Source organism: Melospiza georgiana, chromosome 13, assembly GCF_028018845.1.
Source record: "Melospiza georgiana isolate bMelGeo1 chromosome 13, bMelGeo1.pri, whole genome shotgun sequence".
Classification (NCBI taxonomy): domain Eukaryota; kingdom Metazoa; phylum Chordata; class Aves; order Passeriformes; family Passerellidae; genus Melospiza; species Melospiza georgiana.
In genome coordinates, this window is record NC_080442.1 from 2,204,472 (window position 1) to 2,228,099 (window position 23,628).

Consider the following 23,628-nt stretch of genomic DNA (forward strand, 5'->3'; position numbering starts at 1 on the left):
TCCTCTGGCCACGAACCCAATCCAGAGGAGGGGAGCGATCGTCCCTGGCACATCCCGCTGAGGAGAGGCAGGGAGGAGGAACACAAGCCCAGGAGAGACACTGTGGGAGAGGAGCACGGTGAGCAGGGCCAGCTGGAGCCGTGTCCTGAGGGTCCCCCACTGCCTCCACCCCAGCCCAGGGCTTGGGGTCTCCCTGCTCCCGTCCAGGAAACCCAACCACATCCCTGGGTGGGTGTTGGGCTGAGCCCAAGCTCCCATCCCTCCTCCCCACAAGAGCCCAAGGAAGAGCAAGACAAAGACCTGACTCCAAGAGAAATTAATTACTTACTAATGAACTAACAAAACTGACGAGACTTCCATCCTTGCTGGGTAGCTTCAGAGGGAGGGTACCAGCGCATCTGGAAAAGAAAGCCACGGCAGAGGTCCATGATCCAGGATCACCTCAGCCAGAGCACAAACCTTCAGCTCCTCCAAGCCATGTGCAAGGTCCATGGAGCAAAGATGTCTCCAGCACGGGAAAGGAGGCTCCAGGGTGAGCTCCAAATACTCCTTGAGTAGCTCCACCCTCAGCCAGCCAAAGGAAGATCTCAAGACCACACATTAAAACCAGACAACCTCTAAAGGACATGAAGGGGGAAGAATTGGCTCATCTACTACAGCAGATGCCCATGGAGTTTTCCAAGCCCCAACTCTGCTACCAGGAGTGGCTCCAGGCAAACCACAGCATGGGAAGAACTTGGAAGAGCTGCAAACCAGCAAGACTTGGAGGCTTCCCTTGGAAGCCTTGGAGGCAGGTGCTTGCTGCCACATCTATTTCTCAGACCTGCTCCTTGCCAAGGAAATGGCTGGATGGGGACCTAACAGACAAACAAACAAGGGACAGTAGCTGAACAGACGCTTTGCAGCCCCTTAGGAGACACAATGAGCTGGCAACACCCAGCCCCACAGCCTGGGACATCCAGATGATCCCATCTGGTCAGCAGGGCCCGTGTGTCCAGCTGGGCTGCATCAGCAGCTCCAAGCCTGACAGCAGAGGAGACAAGCCCATGGCACTTGACTGAGCACTGATCCAGCAGCAGGAGCAGCAACTGCAGCTTGGAGCTTGGTCCTGCTGCTGGAGCCACCCCTCAGTCCTCCCTCCCCAGCCACCAGGAGAGAAGCACAGCCTCAGCACATTCAGGGCTGGGAATCAGCACAATGATGGACCTGGTTCTAAGATGGGGAGAAAGTGGCAGAAAACCCCCTGGAGCCCCCTGTGAGCCACTCCCCTTGTCCCATTCATCCTGGCACAGCTGTCTGTCCCCTCACCCAGACAAGCCTGGCTAGATGCTCCTCTCCCAAGGATGTGCAGCAGGCTGCCACAACCTCTGCACTGCTGCCTGCAGTGGCCAAGTTCCCCCCACCACAGGGAGAACAGAATCCCAAGTTCTCCCATTGGGACTGCAGTGCCAGGAACTGCAGCCACACGAGCCATGGGCCTTGAGAAGGCTCCTCCTAACTGAGCCCTGCCACTCAGCAGCAGCTCTGTCCTCACTGGAGCCTCTCATCAGCTCAGAACAAAGCCAGTCTGGGCAAGACTTGATAAACCTGGTCTAATGTCCCTGCACATGGCATGGGGGTGGAATGGGATTGGTTTAAGGTGTTTACTAACTCGAACCATTCCACGCTTCCATCATCTGCTGGGCTCTTGCCAGACACCTTCACAAGGCAAGGGGGTGCCCCTAAATCAGCTCCCAGCTGAGCCCATACCTCACTCCATGGCACAGCATCCCAGTCACGGCAATCAAGGACATGGAGACCCTCCTCCCCAGTGAGGGGTGCCAGCACCAAAGTGCCACCCAGAGTGTCCTTTCCCTTCTCCTCTAGCCTGGAGAGGGACCTTTGCTGCCCAGTCACTGTGCACAGCCACCACCCAGGAAGGCTGGGCACGGGCAGCAGCATCACTGACACCTTCCAGGGCCACCACAGCAGCTGCCAGAGCAAGGACAGGGGTTCCTTGTCCCTGTCACCAGGAGGAGCTTGCTCAGCTGAGCCACATCTCCTCTGCAGCCGTGCTCCCTGGCCAGTGTCTCCCACAGCTGGAAGCAGTTTCCTCCTGCCCACAGGAAACTCCCCCTTCCTTCACAAGGCTGCAAGAGCTTAACCCTGAGAGCTGCTGGAGAAGCAGCACAGCCAGGCCATGCACAGCCAGCCCAGCCTGGTGCCCTCCATCCTGCCTCAGAGCCACCTTCTGTTCCCCCTGCAGAACCGCAGCACTTTGAACAGAAGGGCTGCTTTGCTCTTAGAACACGCCCTGTAGCTCTGTTCTGAGCTAATTAGCTCGTAGTTCATGGCCACTAAACCATCGGTGCAATGGACCACCCCTCCTTGCCCTCCTCCTGCAGGTCTGCAGTGCTCACACACCAAACCCAGCCAGCTGAGCCACCGTGGCCCCACAGCCCAGCCCTGCAGGAGCTGCTGCAGATGTGACAATCCTGGGTACAGCCCAAGGCCCTGACATGCTGGCAGGGGGAGGGAGTGACCTGCCAGGCCTTTCAGCCCACAGAAAGATTAAGGGCTTGATGGGACGAGGCAGGAACTCAGTAGGGGGGGAAGTTCCCAAAGCCAGCAGAAAACACTGGATTAGAGGGAGCAGATAGCCAAGAGGACACGCTCTCTAGGCAGTTTTCTCTTCACGCTCCTCCAAATACTACATCCATCAAGGAGGAAGCTGAGAACTGATGGAGATGTTCAGCACTGGGTGAGGAAAGCAGAGCAAGAGAGGTTTTTACTGGAAGAGACACTGTTGTTTCTGGAGAGGCATTAGCTCACAGTTGGAAAGGAGTCTGGTCACACCACCAACACATCTCCTGCTCACAGGGATGAGGCAGCCACTGCTGGCCAACTGCAGCAGCCTTCAACATCTGTCCCAGGAACAGCTGGAGAGGAGAAATGTGTGCCTCTGCCTGCCACCTCTCCCAGAGGCAGGAACCTCTCCCTTTCTGCAGCACAACACCAGCAGCTGCCTGAAAGTCACAATGAAATTATAAATGGGGCAGAGAAACAGCCCATCAGAGCATCACTCTCCTTGTCAACACCTCCTTTGTCTCTCCCAATTGCCCTCAGAATTTAAGTATCCAACTGTCCACCATCCTCAGGGAGGGCAAATCCTTCAGAAGAGGTGGAGCAAGGCCCAAACACACAGGACCCTCCTCAGGGCACCTTTGGCTTGGAGGACCTGCCTTTCCTCCTTATTACCTCTAGGTCTGCAGCCAGCCCCAGCATCTCAGAGCTCTGACCTATCTACAGCTGGAATGGTCTCCAGGGAGATCCAAACAACACATCTAAGGGCTGCATCTTGCTGCCAAGCTGCTGAAGTGCAGAGCACATCCTCACTGGTGCTGCTGAGATGCTCAGCCTGGAGAGATCCACACCCACCCCAGAGCAGGCACTGCACCCTGGCACCTGCTGCAAGGTCCCTCAGGGGCTGGTGTGGGACCAGAGCAGCTCAGCCCAGCACCAGGAACACCAGATGCAGTGGGATCCAGCCCGTGCATCTCCCCAAGGAGCTCTGGTGAGGATCAGCAACCATCCCACAGCAGGGCAAGGAGCATCTGGGACAAGGCAGGCACTGATCCATCCTCTCAGGAACATTTTAACAGGTGTGCATCCATCCATCAGTTCAATACCTTGCACTCCTATGGCTCAGGGACAAACACCCCTCTCTGAGACTGCAGCAAAGAAGTATTTCCCTTTTTACAGCAAGTTGTGTTATTTTCTTTTGTGTTCAGCCAGTCAGGGAGTGTCTTCTGATGGCCCAGCAGTCTCTTTCACCCACCAGTTATGAGGACAGCTGCTCAGGAACATCTCCTGCCTAGGAGGGAACTGCTGGCTGGGGGCTGCTTGGCCAGCTATGCCACCACTGTCACTGCAGTTTAGAAAGCTGCCACAGCCATGAACATCTTGAACAAGAGGCTTCACATCTCTGGAGCTTGCCCAGAGAGAAATGATCCTGGGAAGTCCCTACACGACAGCACCAACAGGCAGCAAGTTATTAGGGACAGAAAATTCATCCTGTCTCCAGGCTAGGGTGGGTCTGTCAGCTGTTCCCCTGCAAGGGAAAGGGGTTTGGGACCAACCTCAGCTTTAATCAATGGGATCAGCCTCGACCAGCACCAGAAGTCCCAAGGTCCTTCCAGGCTCTTGCATAACCACGATGCAGGACTGCTCCCTCCACCCACCACTCACTTGGACCCAGAACCAGAGACCACCTCTGCCATCTCCTCAAGGAGATGCTTCAAGGGAACCTTAGGCAGCCCCCTCCCAAAAATACTGGCATCTGTATGCCCTCAGGCCTTGCCCTGGCTGACTGCCTTGGAAACATCCACCAGGGGCTCCAGGCACCCATCAGCTGTGTCCCCAGCAACACCCTCTGGCCATGTTTTTATGGGCAAATCCTGCTTCCATGGCAAGTCCTGCCCAGAGCAGAGTCCTGCCACAGCTGGAAGCATCTCTGCAGAAGAGCCCTGGCATCCCCTGCTGCTCACTCACAGCCTGCTATAGAGGCACCCCAGACCAGCAGCTCCACCTCAGAGACAGTGGAGCCCAACTCCATCCTACCAGCAATGGACAGCTCTGTCTACCAGGACCAAGCAGAACAAGACAAGCTGTATCATGGTCTCTGTGCCTGTGTCAAGCTCTTCACATCTTCCCAGGAGGGAAAATTATAACTCAGAAAACTGTGAGGGGCAAAGGCAGACCTGGCCCCTCATCATTGGTGGCTTCTCTTCTTATCATCACTTCCACAGAGAGAGGAAAAGGTCTGCTCAGAACCACAGCAGGGGGAACTGAACCAGGGCTCATTTCCTTCAGTCACACATCAACCATCCCCCTGCCAACCAGTCCCATCCCTTCCCTCTTCCCAAGCTCCCAGTGTCCTACACCACACACCCCTCTCTCCCAAGGCTGCTGATTCCCTCCATTACAGCTCACACAACCTGGGTCCTGCCTGGGATTTCAGCTTGCAAGAGAGAAGTCAAGCTCCAGGGAGGAACTGGGCTCCATTTCCATTACCAGAGAGGAAAGCAGTGAGATTAGACCCACGATCAGGGCAGGGTCTGTCCCGGGAGGCGATTCTGGAACAAAGTGACCGGCAAGTGCTGTTGTCTACGGTGCCCACTAAAATTTAGTCGTGTGCTATCAACTACCACGTCACTCACCTCCCCCACCGTGTGCCAGGAGTGAGGTCAAGGTGTACTTCTGGTTGCCCTCTAAGGGTCGAGGTTGGGGAGAAACCAGGTTTCTTTCAGGCTGGGTGGCAGGGTGGTGTCTGCCCCAGCCCAACCGGGCTGCTCCCCTCCCAGGCAGGGCCTGGCTGAGGCTGGCCCAGCTGGAGGAGCTGATGTAAGATGGTGCCATGCTGTGTGCGCCATGTCATGTGCTGCCAAGTTGGAGATGTGGGTTAGAAAGAAGGCCTGGCATCTCATTCCCCAGGCTCTGGTGGGTGGGTAGCGTGAGGCCCATGCACTGGGTTGCCAAGGAGATACGGGCTACAGAGATGGGCAGAAGCTTGCAAATCCCACAGTGCACCTTGGAGGAGAGATGGTTACCTTACCAGTCTTTCCAGACGTGGCTGCCATCATGCTTAACACTTCTAGGAATGGAGCTGTGGTACAGCCACTCCACTAGCTGCAATAAGGCATCACTAGGGCGTCCCATCTCCAGGGACAGCTCTGAGCTTCGGGGCTAGCCTGCGCTGGCATCATGGCTGGAGTTCACTAGGGACATCAAAGGAGGGATTTGAGAGAGGGTGGGAGGGAGGGAAGGCAGACGGGACAATCTTAAAGTCAGCAGAGTCCCCGGAGGGGCAGGGTCAGGCTACAGTCCCAGCTGCAGCAGCCTGGTGCCTGCCTGGAGCAGTGCCAAGGCATGGACATCCCAGTAAGCTGGGAGTGGCTTACCAAGGGTTCCCGAGGCCAGGCCAGCCTCTCACCACCTCCTGCCCCTCATCCCTCCTGCCAGCCCTCGGGGCAGCTCTTCAGGAGGCCAGGCCAGGCCTCCTCCTCTCCCCGCTGCTGAACTCAGCTCTGCAAGAAGATGAGCCCTTCAGGTTGAAATCTCTTGTGACAAGACCTTGGTTTAGCTACATCCTCAAGGCTGATCACTGTGGAGCTGCTGCAGCTCTGGCCATCCCCATGGATGCCCTGCAGCCAGCACCAGTCCAGCAGGAGGAAGAGCTGTGACTGCTCTGAGCCATAAGCCCACCACAGGAGTGAGCCAGCCCCTCCCAGCGAGGGCAGAGGGCTCAGCACACGGGGCTAAGGGCACAGCTTGCAGCCCAGTTTGTGAGCAAAAGTCATCTCCCTGCTGTGCTCCACCCTCAGCTCTGCAAGGGACAGGGCTCCAGCCCAGAGCTGCCAGCACGAGTAATGTTTAACCCCAGTAAATTTTATTGGTAACATATCCTGTGCCAGCACATGCCCCTGCAGGGTCAGCACTGGCTCAGCACAGCCAGGAGCGGCTGGGACTGCCCAGCAGCCTCTTTGGGAAAGAGAAAACAGCCTGGAGGGGCTGCACTAAGGGGGCTCCCTAAGGCTTGGAGCCCATCACCACCCTTGGACAGGGAGCTCTACCTACACAGGGAGCTCCTCAGGTCTTAGGATGAGGCCAGAAACCAGCAGCTCACCAGGTGGAGGGCAGGAACTAAGACCCAGAAGGAAAAGAAGCAGCTGGAGGCCTCCTTAATACCCTCCAGAAAAGTGGACTTTTCTCCCCACCTTTGCACCATGAAGTTTGGGTGTCTAACCCTCACACTCAGGGTCCCTACACAGTCACCACTGACCACCCTGGAAGAAACTGCAGTTAAAGTTTCACCTCCCTCAACCACCTCAGCCAGGCCAGAGGGGTTGATTTTTCCTGGTCCTCCCTTCCAGGGACAATTCAGCCTTGACCACCACCCTACATACACAAGGGGCAGGGAGACACTTCTCTCCTGGGCCATTGAGGAGCAACAGCACTGCCCTGTAGGTGTGGGCACCACCACCAACTCCTGGAAAACACCAGCAAGCACAACGTTCCCAGTGAAGAAGCAGCTTGGCTCTGGAGGTCCTTGGAAGAACATTCCAGTGCTCCTCTTGGTCCTGTCCTGAACCCCAATGTGCTTCTCCCTACCCCCCTGGAGCTTCAGCCCAACAACAGCTCACCTGTAGAAGGGCAGAAGGAGAGATCTGCAGGTGTGAGAGGGGCAGGACAGAGGACAGGAGTTGGCATCCACCCCACATGGCATTTGGGAAGCAAGCTTGGCTTGAAGCTGGGCAGTTACCATCACAAAGCTTGCAGGAAGCAACAGGAGGGGCCCAACACAGCTCACTGCCAGCCAGGACAGCAAGGGGAGAGGACACAGCTCCTCCTGCTCTCCACTCAGGCAGGGAAGAGTAGGAGTCAACAGCCTGCCTGGCAGGGCAGAGAGCAGAGGTTAAGCCCCAGTGCTCAGTCCCAGTGCCCCAGTCTCCCATGGCACCACAGAAGCAGGCAGAGCACAGCTGGCTGGTCACACTGAGCAGGGAGAGACAAGGGCTTCAAACCAGGCACCTCAACTTGGAACCAGGACACTGCTACTCTGTTTTGACTTTCACTTTGCATGTTGATGGTTTCAAGGTTTGTGTGGTCTCTGTACATTAAAGCATCTGTCAGATCAGTACAGGCAACCCTACATCCTCAGGGGTCAGCAGGCAAACCTGGGGAGAGCAGGTAGCTGTTGCACCTCCAGGGGCTCATGCATGGAATGACTCTCCTCACTGGCCTGCACCAAGGGTGGCTAACACCCTGCTCCATCACAATCCTCACCCTGGCAAGGCTCTGGTCACTTATCTCCTGCGGGACACCCTCCTCCAGCTTTGGGAGTGTGGCTGAGCCCCTCAATTGAGCTCTGCTGCTTTTGCTGTGACTCGGGATGACATTTCACAGCTATGTTACGTGCAGGAAGCGTTTCCTCCCAGCGCTCCCTCAGTGGAGCTCTCTGGCCATGGGGACCGACAGGAACAGCCAGAAACGGAGCCCTGTCAGAGATCCCCAGCCAGCCCTGCCCGCTCTCCCTGCAGCGGAGCCAAGGTGCAGAGGGCAGGGCGGGGGCGGCCAAGCGCGGCCCGCGGGGCTGGGGGGACACGGGAGGGACCAGCCCGGCCCGGGACGGGGACAGACTCACCTGAGCGTGCAGAGCGGCGGCCGCGGCTGCCGCTGCCGGGTACGTGAAGGCGGCGTGGGGGATGGCCGGGGTCAGCTCCGTGGTGTACAGCGGGTAGGGAGCCCACGCCTCCGGGGACGCCGGGATGAGAGCCGCTCCAGTCAGGTCATCTAAGGAGGGGGAGACAGGGGACAGCGTCCCAGGGCTGTCCTGCTTTGGGGACAGGCTCTGGATTCCCCACCCCAGGCTACAGCTTTGCGCTGCCTCCTTGATCAGGTATCAAATCTGCGTGCAAGCTGCTCCTCCAGCCTCAGCCTCGACAGGAGAACCCAGGAATGTGTCACATTACAGCCCCGCATGGGCTCTGGACACTGGTCCACACAGCAGCCACAGGATGCAGGGCAGGGAGCTCAGAGCCACATTACAGCTCACCCCATAAGCCTCAGCAGGGCTACTCAGCCCACCAGGCTACACAGAGGGTGATGGCACAGGACTCATCCTTTATGCTTCACATTTAGGGATGCTTTAAAAGATTTATAGTATCAACTTTCATGTCTCAACAGTTCTGGGCTGCCCAGATGCCTGTGACTCTCCTGTGGCTCCACCAACCTGCTGGCCTCCCTGCCCCGGGCAGATTTCAGAGGTGGGTCTGGGCTCCTCTCCATTCTCAGAGCTGGGCCTCTCTCAGGTTGCAGCCACGAGCCCCCAGTCCCTCCCAGCATACTCACAGGGGTCCCGTGCAATGAAGTGTGCACCCAGGGCAGGGTGGATGTTGGTGGGGTTCGGGGTGGCCATCAGCTTGCTCTTGGCCATCTTGGTGTTGGCTTTGGCGAACTCTAACCGCAAGGTCTGCGGGTTCTCAGGGTCAAAGCGGATGCCCTGTCACAGAGAGAGCACAGGGCCCTTTCAGAGGTGGAGCTCCAGCCCAAGCACAGGCTGTGGTTATTCATGGAGCAAAGGCCAGCTGAGGAACCAAGGCCACCACTCTGCAGTCACGTGCCCAGGTTCTTGTCACCTCACTGCAACACTCAAATTCCCATGTACTTTTACTTCTAGCTGGCCTGACTAACATTAGGCCACTATTTCCAACATGAGGGACACAGTTCTGCTCCTTATGTGCAGTTCACCAACCACTACCTCAGGGATGGATATCAACATGGCTCAGGAAAGGTCTGTGAGCTGAAGCTGGGGTAACTGTCTATACTGGCATTGAAATAACTCCATCTGTGTGGGAGCTCCCATCTACACCTTGTGCCAGCCTGAGCAGAGGCACTAGCAGCTGTCACAAAGCACAAGGCAAGGTCTACACCACAGCAGAACCATGTCTTGCTGACCAGATCCCACCAACACTCCTTCAGGATGGGCATCGTTTTGGGTGTCCTTTCCATGCTGACCACCCTCACCATATTTTCTTGAGTCACAGCAGGTCTCCACACCCTCAGAGCTGTCTTCCAGAGTTCAAAAACTACACAGAGACAGCTTGCATCCATTTGCCCAGGCTGATGTCAGCCTTGAGCAGCTCTCCTGCCTCCCTGCTGGGATGCTGCAGGCCCATTTCACTTCCACAGTCCAGGGCACGCTGGTAGATGCCCTGCCCTGTCTCTGCCCTCACTCTGGGCCCAGCAAGGCACGTGGCCCCAGCCCTGCAGCCCCCAGCACTTTGGGTACTCACATTCAAGGCGTTCTTGGCTGCTTCAGCGCCAGCTCGGCTGTCGAAGGTCACAAAACCCACTGGCTAAAAGAAACAACACCCATTTCAGTCTGGCCAAAAGAAACAGCACCCATTTCAGTTTGGGAGGCTCTTCCAGCTCCTCAGGCTGCCTTGCCACCCCCTCTGTCCCAGACAGCCAGCACAAGAGACCATCCTGAGCTGCACAGGACCTTTAAGCAGAGCTTGGGGCATTGGCTCAAGATTCCTGCTCTGATCTGCTCCCACCATAAAAGTTTTGGTGTTCTTACATGTGGGGACACAGCTCACCCTGACAAGCCCCCAGCATGGCAGAAGGGAAGGCTGATGGCAGCACAAGGTTTGGGGCTGAAGCCTCAGGGCTCACCCAGGGCAGCAGGAGGAGACACGGAGACATTGAGAACATGCTGGGTCAGTAGAGCCCCTCAGTGTGGCTGGTGCTGGCCCAGACACTGCATTACACACTGGAATGGGATCTGTCCCCTCTCCCCTCCTGGCATGTCCAGTTTGACAGCAAAAGCCAAAAATACCCAGGCTGGAAGGAGTTACCTGCTTTGAAGTCAGCTTGATCAGTGACCCCTCATAACCCTGCAGGAGAGAAGAAACAAGTCAGTGTCAGGCTCCTGAGGAGGCCACGCTACAACCAAGACACAACACGACAGCTCCAGGAGCTCCACAGCCCTCCACAGGGCAGGGCCACAGTACAAACAGGGACAGTAACACCTCTTTTCCACCAGTAGAGAAGACTGGGGACAGAGCAGGTCTTTTAGCTCTTCCATCCTGGCCCTTTGGGGAAGAATTCAATTTTCTAGCTCTTCATCCAGCTACAAAGGTGAGCACCCTGCCCTGGCTAATGCCTGGAGAAAGCAGAGCACCCTCCCTGTGCCAGAGGAGCGCAGAGAAGGGAACCCCACGTGCCCTGAGACAGCCTGGGTGGTTATTGGAGAAGGATGGAGGGTCTGGGGGATGAGGACACATCCTTAATGAAGGGCTGGTCCAGCTGAGCAGCAGGGCTGACCAAGCAGCACAGTTCCAATGGCAGGCTCCAGCTGAGCACAAGTCATGGCTTCAGGCTCCCATGCCATCCCTACTTCCCCTGACAGAGCTTTGGTGCCAGGTCACCCACAAACCAGCATCTTTCCCTCCAAAAACCAGATCTGAAGATCTCCTTACCTTGAAAGGTCGGAAGAGAAGGTAGAGCTCTCTGGGTTTGATATCCACAGGAAGGCCACTGACAAACAGCGTCCGTACCTGGGGAGAGGCCAAGCAGCTGTACTGAGATGTTTGGTGATGTTTGGTGCCCAAGCAGCTGTACTGAGATGTCTGGTGAGGTTTGGTGCCCAAGCAGCTGTACTGAGATGTCTGGTGATGTCTGGTGCCCAAGCAGCTGTACTGAGATGTCTGGTGATGTGTGGTGCCCAGCAGCTGTACTGAGATGTTTGGTGAGGTTTGGTGCCCAAGCAGCTGTACTGAGATGTTTGGTGAGGTTTGGTGCCCAAGCAGCTGTACTGAGATGTTTGGTGCCCAAGCAGCTGCACTGAGATGTCTGGTGATGTTTGGTGCCCAGCAGCTGCACTGAGATGTTTGGTGAGGTTTGGTGCCCAAGCAGCTGCACTGAGATGTTTGGTGAGGTTTGGTGCCCAAGCAGCTGCACTGAGATGTTTGGTGATGATGTTTGGTGCCCAAGCAGCTGCACTGAGATGTTTGGTGATGTTTGGTGCCCAGCAGCTGTACTGAGATGTTTGGTGCCCAAGCAGCTGTACTGAGATGTCTGGTGCCCAAGCAGCTGCACTGAGATGTTTGGTGATGTTTGGTGCCCAAGCAGCTGCACTGAGATGTTTGGTGATGATGTTTGGTGCCCAAGCAGCTGCACTGAGATGTTTGGTGATGTTTGGTGCCCAGCAGCTGTACTGAGATGTTTGGTGCCCAAGCAGCTGTACTGAGATGTCTGGTGCCCAAGCAGCTGCACTGAGATGTTTGGTGATGTTTGGTGCCCAAGCAGCTGCACTGAGATGTTTGGTGCCCAAGCAGCTGCACTGAGATGTTCAGTGAGGTTTGGTGCCCAAGCAGCTGCACTGAGATGTTTGGTGAGGTTTGGTGCCCAGCAGCTGTACTGAGATGTTTGGTGCCCAAGCAGCTGTACTGAGATGTCTGGTGAGGTTTGGTGCCCAAGCAGCTGTACTGAGATGTTGGGTGCCCAAGCAGGAGCACAGAGCCAGCTCAGAAGTGCACTAAGAACAGGACACCCTGCATCAAAGGTCCACTAACCCTTCCCTGCATTAGGGAGTGTTGTCCAGGATTAAACACACCCAGCCCTTTGACCTCCACCTCAAAGGATTGATGCCTTTACAAAAATTCAGTCCCTGGCACCGTGGCCTGGGTTGATGAAGGCAAGGACAGCAGCCCCACAGCCTGACAGGGCATGATGGCTAAACTGGCAAAGACCACACACTGCCACAAGAACCAAGTTTGGCACATCCCAAAGGTCCAAAGGGACCAGAACAAACCCCAGTTCTCTCCAGATCTTTCTCCAGATCCCACACTGGATCTCCTCTCCTCAACCCACCGTGGCACTTTAATTCCATCACCAATTCAAAGACAGCCCTCGATTTTGAGAAACATCTCACTGCCCCACTTGTAGCTTTTGACTTCTGTAGCAGTCCCAGAACATCACTGCATGAAGATTTTTGGGTCCATCCCAGCACCTTCCCAGCACACCTCAGACCCTTCAGGAGTTGCTCCAAACCCCCTCTCAGAGCAGTTCTTCTGCTGTGCCCAGCCAAGAGCAGCTGTGCTGGGTCAAACCCCTGTGGCCATCTGCTCTTCCCAGGCTGTTCAACCATGGACCAAGTCCAAACACACTCATGTCAAAGCAAAAAAAACACAGTGCCAGGGGAGGATTTCAATAGATAATCCATTAAAGTTATAGATAATAGTTCACTTGAATAACCAGGAAGAGAAAGTGCTGAAGGCTCACGGCCTGGGAGAACTCTGCTCACCATGAGCACCTTCTCCCTGCACCATTCCCATAGGAAGCAGCTTGATGGAGCTGCAGAGGGTTTTTGTAAATCAGCACAGAGCTGGAAGTTATGCACAACCAAAGTCATGAAGACACTTGTCAATGTGAACAAGGAGCAAGAACCCCAGGCCAGAGTTCATCTCCTGGCCTGCTTCCAGCTCAGACTGACCCCATTACGTTTGCAGGGCAGATGAGGTCTGCTCCCTGTTTTGTTTTGTTCAGCCATTTCCCATTCTCCAGGCAGAGTGGGCTGTATCCAAAACCAGGAGCTACCACATGCAACTTTTACCAAGCACGTGCTTGCCCTGCTCCTGGGCTGGAGGCAGACCTGGGAACACAGGAGCCCCTGCCTCTGTAATTGTTTGGGGGCAGCCAGATAGAGACTCCACCACACAGGGAAGTTTCTCTTGCTTTCAGATGGAAACTCACCTCCTTGAGCTCCTGTGCCCAGGCAGACAAATCCCATTCCCAGGGTAAAGCCCCTCAGGATGAACAGTGACTGTGGAAAGCTTGGGGTGCTCCTGCTCTCCTGTGCATGCTGAGACTCAGGGCTGCCACTGTCCCCCATTAGTGTGAGGAGCCTTCTGTAGCCCAGCACAGCTCAGGAGCAGAACCAGAGCACCCTTCCCACTCCCTCACCCTTCAATAGGGATGCCCCTAGTGCACATTCTTGCTTCTTGCTTAGCCCTGCCTTGGGAAGCAGGATGCCACGTGGAGCCCTCAGGAACACTTTCCAAGCCCAGGCTCAGTCTGACAGGCTCCCCAGCCATCCCACCCCACATCTGATGCTTTAAGGCACCGCCCCAAGGCCACCCCATGCCTGGACAGAGGGGACAATGCCACGGCTCCCTGGCTTGCTGCCTGCCTCAAAGACCTCAGCGCAAGCTCCACAGAGCGTTCCCAACAGACCCACAGCCATCTCTGGCAGGGAGGACTGCAGAGAGTGGTGGCACACATGTGCCTCAGCCATGTGAAAGCATTGTCCCTTTTCAATATTTCAGCATCCAAGTGCGCTCAGCCCCCAGAATGGATTTTTCCTTCCGAGCAGATGAAATCCACATCCCTGCTGGGGCTGTAAATGGCCCCGTGATGCGTCACTGGGTAACTCCTTGCGACAGGCGTGACAGGATGGGAGATGGTGGCGGCTCAGGGAAGGGGGAGCCAGAGTTGGGGCCCTCACATCAGCCTGAACACAGCCCAGGAAAGCTCTTTGTCAGAGGGAACAGCCTCCCAGTGCCAGCCCCATAAGCTGCTGCCAAGGACAGGAGCAAGAAATCTCCTGTCGCTGCCCAGAAGTTTCCCTTTGGCCTCCCAAGTCCCGTTTGTCACCATCCACAGCATTGAAAAGGCTTTGGAAAGCCAAGCCACAGCACCCAGCAAGGGCTACCACTGCTCCAAAGCCTGGGCAATTCCAAATGCCACCAGCCAACCTCTCCAAAGAGGGGCTCAAGGCAAACCAAGGAAGGCCCTGCTCAGAATGGCTTGTTGGAAGCAACAAGACCAAGGAGCTGGTTTTATCTCTGCAATTCAGCACATCCACAAGTGATCTAGAGAAGGGTAAGGAAAGAGGGAGACCAAGTTAATTAAGGGAGGGTGAGGCTGGTGGGAGACCTGAGCAATATTCTCAAGGGACAGAGAGAGCAAAGCCAGGGGGAGCTCACTTCCAACAGCAGGAATAAAGCAAAGGAGATTTAGGTTACCCCACAGGAGGAAAGCAGGAGGCAGCTCACCAGTCTGAGCCTCCTGTGCACTGTGGGCAACCTGCTCCAGCCTCTTCCCCTGCTCCCAAAAGAGAGGAAGCTGTAGATGAGGGCAGCAGGGTCTAGACAAGCATCTTCCAGTGGATTTACCAAAGTGGGACTCTCCTACAGCCCAAGTCCTGCAGGTTTTGAGAGGCCAGTGATACCACCCAGGGCTGAAAAATCCAGCATGCCACAACAGGATAACCTCTGCTAAAACATGCCCTGCTTCAGGTCCCTGCCACACAACACCAAATCCAGCCTCCCCACAGGGGGAAAGGCACAGGACAAAAACCACCAAACCAAACAAAACCACCATCAAAAATATCCATCCAGGGCTGGACCAGGAACTGCCTGGGCCAAACTACACGTGCAGACATCCAGCAGGAGCAGATCTCCAGGAATGCCGTGTTCTTCTGCTCATCCTTAGGCTGTGGTGCCAGGTGAGAGCAGTCCCATCCCACCCAGGGATCTGCACTGGACACACGGGTATGGGGGAAGCAGGACAGGGAGCAGCCCTCACCTGGACAGCCCAGCAGGGTCACCCTGCTGCAGGCCCTGCTGAAAACACTCTCCCTTCCCCTCGGGGGATGTCCCCAGCCCAAACACCTGACAGAGATGGAGGGGAGCCATGGAAAACAGCATTCATGCCAGGAGGGACAGGACCATCCAGGCCATGCCAGAGAGGGAGGATCCCAGCACAGCTTCCCACGCAGGGGGAGGAGGGACAGGACAAACCATTCACCCTCCAGCTCTCAGCGTCAGCCCTTGCACAAGGGACACACACCTTGGGCCAGCACAGCCACAAGGGCACACCAAGGCTGCAAAGGAGCCAAGGAGCAGCACCTGCCTTGTGCTCCCACAGCTCCTGGCCACAGCTGCTTTGCAGTAAGAGCTCTCAAAAGAGAGTTCTGAGCTGCTCTGCAGCCACACAAGGGTTGAGTAATGTCAGAAGTGTCTGATGCAAGGGCACAGGTACCCTGAGGGTGCAGTGATTGGGGTTTTTCTGTTAGAGCACTGCTCCAAATCCCCCTCCTGGAGCCAGCAAGGCCGACCCTCCCCTCTGGAGAGCTCAGCCCTTTAACTGCATCACCCACAGCACTGCTTGGGCTACTCCAGCCCCCCAGAACTGGCCTGGTCCTGGATCCACACTTGCAGCACCTGCAGCACAGCCGTGGCTCAGAGACACCTGAGCACAGGTTGTGTTTAAGGCACCACTCCAAGGCCACCCCATGCCTGGACAGAGGGGACAATGCCACTGCTCCCTGGCTTGCTGCCTGCCTCAAACACCTCAGCATGAGCTCCACAGAGCATTCCCAACAGACCCACAGCAGGGCAGGAATGTGCTCGAATGCCTCCCCCACATTGTGCTGTTGGACACCTCCCCTCTCCAGGAAGCCACCCCAGTCTCACACCAGCTTTTCCTAGAAACCAGGAAAAACCATTTCCCACTAATTCACACCAACACGTCCACTGAGCCTTCTTCCTGTGCCACCAGCCCGTGCCACCCTGCTGAGGACGGGGACAAAGCTCTGCCACAGCATCCCAAGGGCACTTCCCATTCTGCTGCCAGGAGCTCAGGGACATGGACCACAGGGACATGGACTACAGCTTTTCCCAGTGGGGTGCCTGCCTGCTATCGGGGAGGCCGGAGGGGACACAGAGCCCGGTGCTGGTGGCTGTGATGCCGCCAGGGCCACTTGACGCCAGAGCGCTGGAATGCGGCAGGGCTGCGCTGCCCCGGAGCCGCGACTTATAAGGCACGGACGGGAGCTTGCACAACAGGGCTGCGGGGAGGGGAACGCACCGACTGCGCTGGAAAATGGGACGGGATCCTCCCCTCGGTGTCTCTGGGGATGCAGAGTCCTGCCATTGCAACCTGGAGCTGGTTTGGTCCTCAGCACAGTCCCAGGAACCGCAAGGAGGAGAAAACGGGGAGAGAGGGATGTGTGGTGTGTGAGGGACAGCTGGGCAGGCGAGCAGGGCAGCCTCCATCACAGGGCAGGAATCCCGAGAGAAGGGGCTTGCAACTGGCTGCAGCACGGCTCCGTGCCTCAGTTTCCCCTCCAACAGCCAGAGGAGAGGCGGCAAGAGCCGGGGCTGCTGCCCTGGCAGGATCGCACCGAGCCCCGGCAGAGGATCGGGAGCTGCTTCAGCCCGGATGCCCAGAGCCTCCCAGGCACTGGAAAGATGCTCACCCATCCCCAGAGGGGAAAGAGGGCCTTGAACATCGCCCAGCACTTCAGGCATTTCCCCCCAAAACCAGCCTTTGCACAAAAGGGACACAGGGACCGACGTCCCCCCAGCCCAGAGGAAAGAGGGCTGACCACAAGCCAGCCCAAGCACAGCATTGTCCCCAAGGCTCTGGTGTCCCACACTGCTCACAGCCACAGCAGCCTCTCCCCCACGTCAGGCCCGGGATGTCAGCGGGGCTCAGCCACCCCTGTGGTCAGGGGAGGAGGAAGACACTCTGACAAGGGGGAAACAGGAGAGGCACCAGCCCCGCTCGGGGAGAGCAGGAAGCACATGGGGGCTGATAAACCCAGGCACAACAGCACAGCACCCAAGAATAGACCTTGGCCTGGCAGAGGAAGCTCTGCTGGTGTGGCTTGGCCATGATGCCTGCTCCTGCTATCAGGTCCCATCACCTCTGTCTCTGCAGCCTCTCACAGAAAGAACAGCACCCAGATGGGTTTGGGCCACAACAGGGGCTCAAAGCTGATGGAACATTTGGTAAGGTCAGCCCCACAATCCCCAAGACATTTCTGTCCACCAGGGCAGCTCCCAGCACAGGGAGGGGCTGGCTGAGCACCCTCAGGCTGCCTTCACCACCTTGCCAAGAGGGGACAGGCACCAGTGCCACAGCCAACGTGCTGAAGGACACTCACATCCATGCTGGCCCTACCCAGCCACCACACTGAGCCCTGGGCTGCAGACACCCTCACCTGCCACTCTCTGGTGTTGGGGACACCTGTCACCATCAGCTGGAGCCATGGGCTTCACCTGCTATGGAGCAGCTTTTCCTGCCCACACCCAGGCACCTGCCCTGGACAGAGGTGAAATGGGCTCCTCCCCAGGGCAGAGACTGGCAGGAGACATGGGTCTGCAAGCAGGACCCTCACCAGAAACATTCTCACCTCAGACCCTTCATTGAGCACATCTGTATCTGCCTCACCCCACCACAGGATGACTCCTCCTGGGCACTCCTCAGTGCTGTGCCTCCCAGGACACATCCAGAGACAGAGGAATCTCTCCTCAAACCAACCCAATTTGGGCAGCACACCAGTGGCCATGCCCCAGCCCCATGCAGCGTGTCAGGTACCTCCACAGCCCAGCAAACCAGTGCTCCATAAAACCCAGGTGATGGAGAGCTGGAAGCTCACAGCAGCTCCTCACTGTGGACAGCACTTACTGCAGTGTCACCCCAACACTGAGAGACCTCTGGGGACACCAGGAGGATGACAAGCACCCCAGGACTGAGCCAACACTGCATCAGCCCAGCTCTCAGCAAGACAGCGCCACTAGAGAGAAGGGAAGGGCTGTGCTGCCAAAATATGGACCAGAAGTGCCGACCTAAATCCACAATATGTCCTCTGGCTGATCTCTCCCAATCCATGGCCCACGTTGCGCTTCAGGCCATTGCTACAGGTGACCCAGGGCAGCTACACATTGAGGGAGACAGAGCTCCTGTCCTCGGAGCAGATGGGAAGGACACACATCCAACAGCTTCTGACCCACAGACACACCCCACGACTGGCCCCACAGCAGTGCAAGAACCTGACACCCCCTGCAGCACAGGAGGGCAGGCACCAGCCCAAACACCTCCACAGCTTCTCCTGGGCTCTGCAGCAGGGCTGGAGAACCTCCACAAGGGCAAGGCCACCCACTGGGCCCTCAGGTTTCCAGCCATCCCAGCACACCAGGATCCAGAGCACCCTTGCCAAGCCTGTAGCACCCACTTCTGCCATGCCAAGGGTCACCAGGTGCCACTACTCCCTCCTCATCAGACGTGCTGCCTGGCTCAGGATCACACTCACTATGGGCCAGGGCCAGCAGCTCCAGTGTTGGAGCTGAGCCCCACTGCCCTGCCCCTCATCAGGGGTCAGGCACACAGGGGGAACCAGGTTTCCACTATCCCACAAGGTGCAGGAAGATGCTGAGTCTTGTAGCAAGGTCTAACCACGTCACTTCTGCAGCCATGCCACTGTGAAGCTTCAAAATGAAGCCTTTATTTCAGGCAGAGCTCCACAACAGGCAGCAGAGTTGCTCTGTGACCCAAAAAGCAGCAAACTCTCCATGACTTGGCACGGCCAAGACCAGCAAAGTCAAAGGATCTTTCACTCCACAACTTCCCCCATTAGTTCCAGCAAGACTCTTGAATTCCTACAGTGCCAGATCCTCAAGCAGAGCTATGAGGAAGGACCACAAAGCCTGGACTACTCTTAGTTGTCTCCCAGACATCTCAAAGGGCATCCTTCCTAGTTTGGTGAGGGCAAAGCAGAGACCTAGAAAGGGAACCATTGAGTTTGGCCCTTCCTAACTTCCACAGGCACCACCAAAAATCCATTAATTCCGAGGCTAAGGAGGGAAAGTGCTGCTCAGCAGCTCCTCAGGAAGACTCATTCTGAAGCTGGGTCTCATTTAATAGCCCAGCTGGCAGGGGAAAGAAATTACCCCATCACAGGGACTAGTTGAGCTGGGATGTTGACGCTCAGACTCACATCTAAGAAATTGAGATTTGAGAGAGTGAGACAGGAGAAGGAAGCTCCTTGAAAGGGTATCCACAGGACACAAGGAGATAATGGGCAGATTCCCACATCCCTCCTCCTGTCAGAGCAACTCAGTGCTCAACCCGAGACCGAGAGGATGTCTGGGAACACAGCAGTTCCCAGCACCCCTGTGTGCACGGTGACTCCAGGGTGTCTGCTCAGCCAACAATCTGTCACTGACAGAAAGCTGCACCCAACACTTAGGGGGCTTTAGGATGCATGAAAACAGCTCTGAGGCACCGTCCTGCCTCAGCCAGGCCAAGTGCAGGAGGATTAACAAGTGGTGATTGTAACTACTGCAGCTTCATGTTCCTCACAGTGAAGAGCAGCATCAGAGGAGACATTTGACTCCAGGACTCACACTAACCTTATTTGTTTGCAGCTGCAGAGCTGGAATCCACACATGCACGAGGTATCTAGGTCCACTCAAGCAGAGATTACAGAAGTCAAGAGATGCCTGGCACCAGTCCATGAAGCGCTACAGACATCCAGCACATAACACAGCCCACTCACCAGCAGCATTCCCAGGCAGCTCCAGCAGCCCTGGAGTGCAGCAGCTAAGGAAAAAGGGATGTAGGATTTGCTACTGAAGAGGTTGTCTGCAAGCCAAGAGTCTTCTGCCTCTCCAACACAGAGTTTTCTAACCCACAGCCTTTCACGGACCAACAGGGAAGACCACAGAATTACACAAATTTAGTTCAGAAAGGATCCTTAAGACCATTCCGTTCCATCCCCTGCATGGACAGGGACACCCTCCACTAGACCAGGTGGCTGCAAGTCCCATCCAGCCTGGCCTTGAGCACTTCCAGGGATGGGACAGCCACAGCTGCTCTGGGCAGCCTGAGCCAGGGCCTCACCCTACCACAGGGAATTATTTCTTCCTAGGACGACCCTCTCTGGCCCAGCACACCTCACATTTAAAACTTCCCACCTTCAGCATCCAGGATCCCCAAGCTCCACCTCAAGAGCAGCAGCCATGGAGCTGCACACAGGCCCTTCAGACCAGCCAGGAGGACACACAGGATCACCACAGACTTCAGCTGCCAGCTCCAGATCCCTCCTGCTCGTGGCACACCTACAACTTCCCAGTGACCTCCCAGCAGAGCAAGAACTAATTTCTAGAGTAGAACCAACATTTCTGCACCAGGCACTCCGGAGAGCAGGGTGAACACACCGGGTTTGATTGCCATGCAGCCATGGCCACAACACCCAGCGTCCACGGGCAGCATGAGAGCTCCTCCAGCTGCTGGAAAAAGCTCTGCCTGCCCCAGGGGTGGGAGTGCAGCACCCAGGCCTGTCCCACACTACCCTTCGGGGCTGCCAGGAGAGATGCAGCCACGCAGATTGGTGCCTGGGCTGCCTGGAAAATTAAACAGAAGATAGCAGCAAGTGGGGAGGGATGGCGTTTGGGGAGGTGTCTGGTGAGGAACAGCAGGGACTGACATTAGGCCCTGTTTGTTTAACATTCCCGTTAACGACCTCGAGAGGAGCGAGAGGCATTCCTGTCCTCCGCATGTCACCCGCCAGGAAGCGGCTGCTGCGAGATCCAGGGGCTCGCAGATAAGATAAAGGGAGAGGCTGAATTTGGGAGCTTCGCCCCGCTGTATCTGGGGCACACGGCGCCCTTCCGCGGGGAGGCAGGGAAGGAGGTGCGTGCTGGGGGGGACCGGGGGAGTGTCCACAGCGCCGGGATCTGGCAGTGTTATCCTTGCAGTGTGGGAAAATATTCCAGCACACCCTCCTGCATGCGCTGGGACTGAAGGATTCCACTTTGCACCGAACGTATTTATCGCTCTGTGTCAAGGGGAGCTTCTGGGCAAGAATTTGGGCCCCCAGACCGTGCTGGGATCCTGGACACAAGGTCACTCCTTATGCCTCCACTAGGCTCTGCAGTGAGGAACAGCTCCTGGCCAGCCAGGAGGTACTGGGAAAACAAGGATTCAGAGCAGGCTCAGGGTAGCCACCATGGAGCCCAAACCGTGCTCGCCACCCACAGTGTTATTTCTGTTGGATTCTGGTGGAGAAAGGACTTTCCAACAGCAACCCCACCAGCGATGGGGACATTAACCCTCACCAGCCCCAGCCTAACCCAGGTGGCAGGCCTTTTGCTGCAGCCCTGGGTGCAGGGGGACGGACACACCCAGCAAGGACACAGACCATCCAACAGGGCGGGCAGACCATGCTCCTCCCTGCAGCTCCTGGAGGCTGCACATCGGAGAGCAGGAGCCCCTTCTGTCCAGCCCCTGCACGCTCCCCAGGGATGCCATCTTCAACTCAGCTTTCCAGCCATCAAGCTCCACTCCTGGGAGGACCAGCCTCTCCAGAGGGTGAGGATTTCCTGAAATGCTCCAGCACCCGCTTTGCCCAACAACCACTCGGCAGTGGGGAACAGACTGGCTCTTGCCCAGCACCAGGAGCTCACCTGATCACCACCTGTGAGGCACCAGCCCAGCTGGAGCAACACCACTGGGATGGGATTCACCAAGTGGCACCAACCTCAGGGACCTTTGAACGCCAGTCAATAACTGGATTGAAGAGCGGCATAGAATCCTCTGAGCGCTCATGCACAGCCTGTGAAACCCCCAGGTACCAAACCTCCCTCCACCAGGAGCGGCACAGGGCCCCAGGAGCTCAGGCTCTCAGCCCATCCACAGCAGTGGCACCCGGTGACACCGGGACACGCCGCCCACAGCATCCCCATCCCATTGCGCCAGCGCATCGCCTCTGCCCTGCTCCACGCTGCGGACAGCACCGCTCCAGCCACCACCTGCCAATCCATTCCAGGCCATTGCTCGGGTGCCCCTGGCCGGGGCTGGGGCCCAGGGGACGCGGTGGCCCCGTGTCAGCTGGCGTGCGGGCCGCGCTGCCCGGTGGGTGGTGGAGCAAGCCAGGCGCCATGTTGCGGCGGCGAGAGCGCACGGAGGACAGCGAGGGGAGGGGACTGAGCACCTCCCGGTGCTGAGCGCCAGGCAATGAGGACTGCAGCAAAACGTCGCCATGGCCAGGCATTTTCCAGAGCCCTCTCCAAGGTGGAGGGCAGCTAGTGACCCGCTGTGGCAATACCTGCTCCAGGGGTGCGGTGATGGCATCAGCCAATGGCTCCAACAGCCAAAGTGCAAATGTGGAGGGCTGCAAGCTCTGGCATGTGGCTACAGAGGACTGACCCTCATTAGCCTTCCCAGCCCTGAATCCAGCAGCATCCACGCTGTGGTTTGCAGTGGTATCTGGGGGAAGGGGCTGCCAGCAGGTCAGCTCAGTCCTGCAGCCCCAGCCAGGCTGCCAGCACACACGGAGCAGGGCAGGGGCTCCTCCACTATCGTCCAAGTGTCTCCCTCGCAGCCCACACGGGCAGAACGGTGCTGGATCCGGGAGCCCTCCAGCTACAGGGACGTGGCAACAGGACACCATGCCCACGGGCACCGGCTGCGCTAGATGGAGCGGGGACCTGCCAGCCCTCTGCCCCACAGGGCTGCAGGGACACCAGGCTGAGCACGGGACTCGCCCTGCCCGGCCCCAGCCCCTCCTCAGGGCAGCCCGGGGACTCCAGCACAGCTCGCCAGCACCTCCGTACTCTGTTTCCCACAGCCTGGCCCCAGCTCCCCAGCCCGCAGCAGCCCCGGCGCCTGGGCTCCGGTTCCTCGACGACCCGGGGCTCCAGCCCTGACACCGGCTCCTCTATTCCCCAAAGAGGCGCTGCGCTCCTTCCCCGCTTCCCGTCCGCGGTCCCCGATCCCGCCCTGCTCCATCCCCGGTAGCCCAGCCGCGGTTCCCCGACGGCGCTGCCTGCGCTCCGCCCGCCGTTCCCCGACACCCGGGCGTTCTTCCATCCCCGCCGCCGCTCTGACCCAGCCCCAGCCCCAGCCCCGTTCCCGAGCCCCGGCCCCGTTCCCGAGCCCCGGCCGCTCCGCTGTCCCGGCGCCGCTGGCAGCTGCCGGCTCCCACCTCCTCCTCGACGGTGCCGCCGCCGTTGGTGTGCTCGGTGTCCTTGTTGAGGTTGCTCATGGTGGGGTGCCGGGGCGGGGGTGTGCCGGCTGCTCCGGAGCTCCGAGGGCCGAGCCGGGTGCGGGTGCCGGTGCGGTGCTGGTGGCGGGGGCGGTGCGGGGCGGCGCTGCCCTCCCGGCTCACATACGGCGGCCCGGGACGGCGCCGCTGTTAAGGGCCGGGCGGAGCGGGGCCGAGCGGAGCGCAACGAGCCGCAGCTGCGGGGCCGACGCGCCCCAGCCCCAGCCCGAGCCGCCGCTCCCGGTGCCGCC

General features: G+C 57.7%; 1 protein-coding gene across 1 annotated transcript; it reads right to left on the minus strand.

Moving 5' to 3' along the window:
* Nucleotides 1-14: 14 nt before the first annotated feature.
* RBPMS2 (RNA binding protein, mRNA processing factor 2) lies at nucleotides 15-23,377 on the minus strand. Its single transcript, XM_058033152.1, has 8 exons — nucleotides 23,318-23,377; nucleotides 11,022-11,099; nucleotides 10,398-10,436; nucleotides 9,834-9,896; nucleotides 8,890-9,040; nucleotides 8,183-8,331; nucleotides 329-398; nucleotides 15-100 (listed from the first exon to the last, which is right to left on the minus strand). Exons 1-7 carry the CDS (start codon nucleotides 23,375-23,377, stop codon nucleotides 336-338), a joined length of 603 nt encoding a protein of 200 aa, XP_057889135.1. The 3' UTR covers nucleotides 15-100; nucleotides 329-335.
* Between the last annotated feature and the right edge of the window lie 251 nt (nucleotides 23,378-23,628).

Bases quoted from the DNA above. Each gene is read 5' to 3' on its own strand.
- RBPMS2 (XM_058033152.1), bottom strand. From the start codon at position 23,377: ATGAGCAACCTCAACAAGGACACCGAGCACACCAACGGCGGCGGCACC. The intron at 10,437-11,021 runs GTAAGGAGATCT...TCTCTCCTGCAG, and splicing joins TTCTCTTCCGACCTTTCAAG to GGTTATGAGGGGTCACTGAT. The intron at 9,041-9,833 runs GTGAGTACCCAA...TCTCTGTGACAG, and splicing joins CAGCCAAGAACGCCTTGAAT to GGCATCCGCTTTGACCCTGA.